The sequence below is a fragment of the Otolemur garnettii genome, unplaced genomic scaffold (genome assembly GCF_000181295.1).
Source record: "Otolemur garnettii isolate 467f Iridium unplaced genomic scaffold, OtoGar3 scaffold00068, whole genome shotgun sequence".
Classification (NCBI taxonomy): Eukaryota; Metazoa; Chordata; class Mammalia; order Primates; family Galagidae; genus Otolemur; species Otolemur garnettii.
This window is the reverse complement of record NW_003852463.1, coordinates 579,747-587,773: the sequence shown is the minus strand read 5'-3', so window position 1 is coordinate 587,773 and position 8,027 is coordinate 579,747. Positions and strand designations below refer to the sequence as shown.

The following is an 8,027-nucleotide window of genomic DNA, read 5'->3' as shown; positions in this document are numbered from 1 at the left end:
ATGTGAAACTGGTTGACTCAAGATAGGAAAGTTGAAAAGCTGGAATCTTTGTTGTACAGAAGTGAAGCAGCTTTCACCTAGCATGTTTTCTATCTAGGTAATGCCCTGACTACAAGAGGAACAGTACAGACTTGATAGAAAGGCGTCAGGATATGGGAGTGAGAATTTGGAAAGCTTCTCTGCTCCACTGCTCTCCCAAACACCTCTATTACTGCCATCCCTACCTAACAAGGGTCATAATCCCTCCCAATAATCTGCTTTGGGAATGAAGGCAGTTGGCAATTGTCACACTTTTCTAAGAGTCAGAGACCAAGATGGATAACATTAATCTTGTTAATCTAAAGCCCTGAGGAATGAAATGATTTCTGTAATTGCTGCTAATGGACTGAAACCAAAAGGGTGGGGAATCCAGATTCAGAGATTTTTATCATCTGTTAGTAGCCAATTTTACTAGCCACCCATAATCACATAATCGGTCCAGCTACTGAGCATTTCAAGCAGACTTTATTGCTTCCTCATCAAACAAAGATTATGATTGTTCAGTTCTTAAGATGGCCCTCCAAGTCTCTGTAAAAAAGAGTGGGTTGCTAACCCAGGAGAGACCCTACCCAAGGCAGTCTTCTGACCATCCTTAAGCATGGTGGCAGTCAGTGAACAGGCAGATCCTCCCAGAAGAAAAGCTCTGGAGCATTGAGGTCAACTGAGGAACCTATTTCTCAGCAAGCGAAGGGGGCCACGGAGAGCTCACTGTTCCTGTTTCTCAGCCTAGAGGATGTTGCTTTCTCCCTCTAACCCCTTTCTACGTGTGGCACAACCTTGCTTCTCTCCTTTCCCTATCAACTTCCTCTCTCCATACGGGAGCCACTGTCTTATCTCTAGACTCAGGTAAGTCTTCTATTCCTCTATCTGCTTAATAGGAACTCAACTATGCTATAACCGTATGTATGACCTACAGAAAATGAAAGGCCCATGCAAGTGTCTATTCTCCATCCTAATATCCTTCGGGGGCCTAGGAAAACCCCATACCCACCTCTGTAAAAGTGCTGTCATTTAAGGCAAGTATACTAACAGAGACAGACCTGAAACAAGAAACATTTTATGTAACATTTATTTTTTAATCCCATCCTAATTTTGCCTTTAACCCTAACCTCCCATTTCCATTCTTTTCCTAGAACTCCAAACTTTATTTTTAAACAAAATATTTAAAATCCTGATTATCTGGAATCATAATAAAACTTTCTTCTCTTCAAAGAGAGGGAAAACACACAACTTTTGTTTTTTGCAGCATTTTCAAATATGCATGTCAATACATATTTTATAGACGATTTAAAATAAAAACCCTTCATCCTTTGAGGTTATTGACATTTTCTAGTTTACTGACACGTCTCCCACAACACAAGAATTCTGTTCATTTTCATGAATGAGGGGGGAACTATACTAAAAAATAGGATTTTAATCCCTGAGGTGCCAGTTAAAATGGACGAGGTTGCCATTGCAACACAAGATTTTAAAAATCAGCCTTAAATAATAAGCATGGATCACCTCCATAGCATGGAGTTATTTAGAAAACTGCGTTGACTGGGTGAGGCTCAGCCTTCATGCTACGACAATCTTTCCTTTTGTAAAGGAGTAACACATAGCAATGAAGTCTGCAGAAACTTCTGAGATCCTCAGAAGTCAAGAGGAACCATAGTCCTGTTTCTCCAATCTCCATCCACATTGTTGGAGAGGGTTTTTCAGCACCATCCCGACTCCTGTAAAGGTGGATGAACAGAATTGGGTTTTCTATGTGTCCACAGATTCAGTCAAAAAGGAGAAATCAGTCCTCCTGGCTAGAAAAAAAAAAAGGCATGTCTTGCCGTTCTCTGCAGCCACAGTTTAGCAGAGCTGGCTGGGGTTCCTTGCGCCCTCCGTTCGCAGAGCGTCTCCTTCCAGGTGGCTCCCGCCGCAGCCGGCGCGCCCTAGTAGTAGCGGTTCAGGCTGTGCGTCCCGGGCACCTCGGGCTGCCCGTTCATCCAGATCTCGCGGATGATGCGCTCCCGCTCCTCCAGCCGCTGGGCGCGCTCCAGCTCCTCCGCCGACGTGAACACGTTCTTGTTCAAAGTCCTCTCGAAGCGGCGGTGTCTCCGCACCGAGAGGTCGGACGCCGTGTCCGAGCTGCCGTCCTCGCTGTCGCTGCTGTCACTGCTGCTCTCTCGGTCCTCCAGGAACTTCTTCCCCGGCCGCCGCCGGCAGTCTGTGTGGCAAGAGACCCTCATCACCAAGGCAGCCAGGGTCAGCACCAGGCCGATGCACACGCCGGACACAAAGTACAGGGCTGCTCGCTCAGGGTTTTCTGGAGGGAAAGGGTGAGGCAGTATTTCAGAGATGGCAACTGAACATGCAGAGGCCAAGTGGGACTCCAGCCCACACCTCCCACCAGGCCCCAAGGCATTGACGAGTACAAATTTTGCCCTCCTGTGTGACAAATGGCGCGTGTTCAAAATATAATTATTGATCAAATATGGAATCTGGAAAGAATATATGATATTCTTTTACTCTTGTGCAACTTTTAACTTTGAAATTCTCTCCAAATGAACAATTAAAGAAAAACTATAATTACGTAACACCTATGATATGCCAACAACCGTGATGAGGAGCCATTTAAAAGATGTTTCCATCTAAAGCTTTTTTTCTCCTATAAAAAAAATCTCTCCTTGCAAATTTGCAACACTTTGAATTACCATTTTATCGGGGTACCCGGCAGTTTCTAAGTTGACCTCCCCTTTCTGGTATTCGTGCCCTTGTGCAGTCCCCTCCCTTTAATGGCTGGACCTACTGACTTCTAAGAAATACAGTCAGCCCTTGAACCACGCGGGATTGCACCACACAGGAGAACTTTTAAGTCGATTTTTTTTTCAGCCATCTGCGAGAATGAAGTATAGTATTCACAGGATGTGAAACCTGCCTGTAAGGAGCGCTGACTTTGTGAATAGGCGGCTACAGGACTTGAGTACCCCTGCATGGATGTGGGTCTATGGGGAGGCCCTGGAACCAATTTCTCACTTATACCAAGGGATGACTGTACAATATGGCAAAAGGAATGAGTGATCCTAAAATTCAGTTAGGTAAGACTGTGACTTCCTCTTGCTCGTGCTTTCTCCTTCTCTGTGCCTCTTCTAACTTGCTGGCTCTGATAACGCCAGCTGCCACGTGTGAGCTGCCCTACTGACAGGTCCAAGTGGCAAGGAACTAAGGGTGGCTCCTGACCACCTTCAGCCTTCAAGGAACTGAATGGTGCCAACGGCCATGTGACTGAGCCTGTGGTGAATACCACATCATTCAGCCTATCCTTGAGGTGGCAACAGTCCTGGCCTTGCAGCAGCCTGTGAGAGAACCCAGCTAAGTAAGCCACACCAGATTTCCAACCTGAAGACTCTGAGAGATAAAAAATGTGTGTTAGTTTAAGCTACTAAGTTTTGGGGTAGTTTTGTACACAGCGGTAAATAACTTATGCCATCGGTCACACACTGAAAGACAATATAGGCATTTGGGAATGGCTTTAGCAGGCTAACTGAAAGAGATCTGAGCTCTTTCCTTTGTGAGAGAAAAAAATAGTCATTCTGTTGATGATTAAAAATGCTTAGAGACACAGTGGTGACCCGTGTAAGATGTGCTCAACAGAATGAGTCTTTGGGTGAGCAGTTTTCCTTTCTAGGTACATGTGAGGACTCAAGGACATGTGTGGCTTTGAGTCTCAGGCATGGTCAAGCTGACAGGATCCAAGGCTGACAAATTAATTTTCCATATTCTACATTCACTTGTAAGTATGAATCAAAATATATATTGTTTTATGGGTTTTCAGAATATAAGTGGTATCATAGATGATATATATGTGCTTTTTAAATTTAAGACCATTTCTTAGATTCCCAAATTTGTGTATTTAGGTTAATAACTTTTTTTTTTTTTTACTTCCACAGAGTGTTCTGTAGCACAGATAGACCTGTCAAAGTTTATTCAACTGTTTCCTTATTGACAACATAGAAATTGTTTCCAGTTTTTCACAATTCCTGTCAAGGCTAGAGTCAGTGTCCTTGGGTCCTTATACACATCTCTTCATTTATAACAGAATTATTTCTACAGATTAGTTATCTAGAAAATGAACAACTGCATCAAACAGCATAGGCATTTTGAAATTTTATGCTTTCCAAATTCTGTATCCAATAACAGGCACAATGGGTCTAAATACCGCATATTGAACCCATGTGTTAACAATCCATCCTTCCCTCTGAAACCCCATCAAAATGACAGCAATATGGGTAAAATAGATAGATATAAATTACAAGTACAAAGAGCCAAATGGAGAAGAAAATAGAAACAACAATAGGTGATAACAGTCAACAAAAGGATTTGAAGTGCAGTGAAGGAGGCTGATCTGAACTCCATCCAGCTGACATTCAGCAAACACTTAGAGCGCTAAGGAAGCCCCTGCCTTGACAAACCGACTGTCCAGTGGGGTAGGAAGCCCGCTGCGTTCCACTGTAAAGACAAGTACTATGACAGAAGAATGAAGAGGGAGCTCTGGAGACACAAGGGCAGGTAGGAAGCTAAGATCAAATATGGGAGTCGGAGAAGGCTTTCTAGAAAAGAGAATTTCTGAGCTGAGAGTTGAATGCTGAGATGGGTAAGCCAAGTGAAGCCTGAAAAAGAATGGTCCAGGCAAAGGGACCAGCATGAACAAAGCATAGAGGTGTGAAAAAGGATGTCTGTGTGGGCAGCGCCTGTGGCTCAAGGAATAGGGTGCCGACCCATATATCAGAGGTGGTGGGTTCAAACCTGGCCCCGGCCAAAAACTACAAAAAAGAAAAAGAACGTCTGTGTGGAAAATTATAAGAGGCTTGGAACAAATCCATGGAAAAATGTTAAACTCCTTTTTCCTAAGGCAGCTCCTTAAATATTTGGAAATAAGTATTGTAAACCAGGATTAAGAACATTGGTTGATATTCAGACATCATAGTCACTCTTTAAACACCATGCATTTAACATAGAGAATAATAGAACCATAATCTCCCTCTTTGTAGATACTGCATTTTAGTCAAACAACTACAGTCATGTCTAATCATAGTATCTCATGTAGTGAACTTTTTGTCAAATAAACTTGGTAAGTCTTTAGCAAAGGTGATGGCATTAAGTCTTGTTTCCCCATTTAAAAAACATTCTACTTATTAGGATTATTTTCAATTCAAATATGAAAACTTCATTATTTGAGCCTAATTTAAAACGTGAAGATTTTTTTAAAAGATTTTTAATATTGCCATCTAATATAATCTCTCAGAGGCTACCATTCACCACCAAAACCAACATGCACAATTCTATCCACAACAATGGTAAAAAATATAGAACAGGACAGTAATCTGTAACAAGCCACTAGACCAGCCTCTAGCAATTGGTGTGCCACAGCACACTGGTATGCCATAAAAAATTTTTTTAACTTTTTTTCTTTCATTTTTGGCTTTCAGTCCAGAAGGACCTCATCTCTGTGCCTCTTATTTGAGGAACAAGAGGAAGAAAGGGAGAAAAGGGCATAGGGATAAGAGGATGTGGGGCACTGCCAAGGGCAAGGTCAAAAATCAGGGTGATCTCTGACTTGAGCATCAGCAAGTGAGAATGGCAGGGTTTTTATGTTTAGGGTGGGGGGAGATGCCACAAGGTGAGTCCCCACCTCCCTTGCTTCACAGATTGGCCTGTTTTCCCTGATAAAACTTCTCCCAGTGACTCTTGAAGCAGCAGCACATGTTGTGCCCAGCTTTGCCCACTTTGGAGTCATCCTCTTTGAAAGTCTGTTAGTTGTCAAACACTAGGAGGGCATCAGCTGCAAACTCCTCTGAGCTGGTGTACCTCCCTCATGGTGGAAAAATCCATAGGATTTTTGACGATGCGCCGATAAGAACTCACCAAGCATGGATTCACAGGCTAAAGATCATTAATTAAATTATTTTTTCAAAGAAGTTCAAAGCACAGTAAGTATATTCTGTTTTTTACTGTTTGGGTTTTTTGACCAACATAATTCAAGTGTACCACGGAAGCATAAACATACATTCGAGTGTGCCGTGAGATAAAAAAGGTTGAAAGACCCTGCTGTAGATGAATAATGACCTGCCATGTGAGAGGTCTTTAGGAAGAATGGATTTCCCTAATCAGCCCGGCATTCAGCCCAGGTGTCTCCACCTTATCCTCCTGCTCACAAAATGTCTCACTGATCCCCTGGTCTCCTAGGGCTGCTGACCCGACAACGCGCCTCCATCATAAACAGCCCAATGCTTTATTTTCTGCTAGTTGCTTATGTCTGTCTTCCTGCTAGACTAGGTGCTTCTGAAGCTAGAACCTGAATCTTATTTCATTCTTTGAATTTCCAGAACTTACCAAAATTATTCATGCTCCTACAATTTAATGAAATATCATCAGTCCCAATCTTTACAATAATCTCCTTTTTCTTTGTTTTTATATTCCATAATTTTTTTCTTGCCTTATTTTTTATTTTTATTTATTTATTTATTTTTGGTTGGGGATTCATTAAGGGTACAAAGATCCAGGTTATACTAATTGCATTTGTCAGGCAAGGTCCCTCTTATTAATGTGTTCCTCTCCCAAGAGGTGTGCCAAACACTGTGACCCCTCCACCCCCTCCCTCCTTCCCTCTCTCTGCTCCCCCATTCTCCCACCTCCCATAGTATCCTAGGTCATCAATTGTCCTTATATCAAAATTGAGTACATTGGATTATTGCTTCTCCATTCTTGTGATGCTTTACTAAGAAGAATGTGTTCCACCTCCATCTAGGTTAGTACAAAAGATGTACAATCTCCATCTTTTTTAGTGGCTGAATAATATTCCACGGTATACATATATCACAGGTTGTTAATCCATTCCTGGGTTGGAGGGCATTTAGGTTGTTTCCACATTTTGGACATTGTAAAATGAGCTGTGATAAACAGTCTAGTGCAAATGTCCTTATGATAAAAGGATTTTTTTCCTTCTGGGTAGATGCCCAGTAATGAGATTTACAGGATTAAATGGAAGGTCGGTTTGAGTTCTTTGAGGCTTCTTCATACTTCCTTCCAAAAAGTTTGTATTAGTTTGCAGTTTTTCTTCTCTTCCTTCCTGCCTCCCTTTTTCTCCTTTTTTCCTCCTCTTTGATTGTCTTTTATGAAAGAAAAGGCAGAAGCAAAAAGAGGTATCACAATTCCCCAGTCCCCATGACAAGCAGAAAGGCCCAAGCCAACAAGTCTAAGTCTGTCTATTTTCAGAGCCCACTCCCTTCTGGTCACCAGGTGCTTCTGTGGCACCTGTATGGATGCTGAGGTGCTACTGTCTACTGCACAAGGCTGTTGGGAGGATCAAGGTGGATAATGACCGTGAAAGTTTCATTTCTCAGAACTCATGTGCTCATCCATTGGCATATTCCTTTGCCATGCACTATAGGGTCACAGAAAAGACACTGTCTCTATCCTTAGTTTACCATTTTCCCTGTGGAAATATTGATCAGGACAGCCCACGAACCTGTGTTTATTTATGATTAGCTCATGTCTGCCTGGTCATCATTAACATGCACAAAAAAAAACATGCTATCTGATGACAGGCAGGAATGGGCCTGAGTCTTAACCAGATTCTACAGCAGTGATTTTCAACCGGTATGCTACAACACACTGGTGTACTATAAGAGGATCTTAAGTATGCCCTGAAGATTTTTTAAAAATCATTAATTAAATTATTTTTGAAAGACATTCAAAGCACAGTAAGCATATTCTTTTTTTTACCTCTTTTTTCATCAACATAATTTAGTGTGCTGCAGAAGTTTAACTATAGGTTCAAGTGTGCTGTGAAATAAAAAAAAGGTTGAGAAACACTGTTCCTGAGCAACTTAGAACATTCTTAAGCTCTCAGATACAGAGGACATGTTTTCGGACAAATAGAAGCCCTCAGTTAAATCCACAATTGGGTTAAATCCAGTAACTTGCTTTTCTTTGTCAAGTGGGAGGAAGGCGCTCTC

At 42.0% G+C, this 8,027-nt stretch overlaps 1 protein-coding gene across 1 annotated transcript in view; it reads right to left on the bottom strand.

Annotated features, from left to right (window-relative positions):
- Positions 1-1,099: 1,099 nt before the first annotated feature.
- Positions 1,100-8,027, bottom strand: part of EVA1A (eva-1 homolog A, regulator of programmed cell death) — a 24,301-nt gene continuing 17,373 nt past the window's right edge. The window contains exon 3 of the mRNA XM_003793359.3: positions 1,100-2,335. Coding sequence (XP_003793407.1) covers positions 1,962-2,335 — 374 coding nt within the window. The 3' untranslated portion in view covers positions 1,100-1,961. The remainder of the gene's footprint in view (positions 2,336-8,027) is intronic.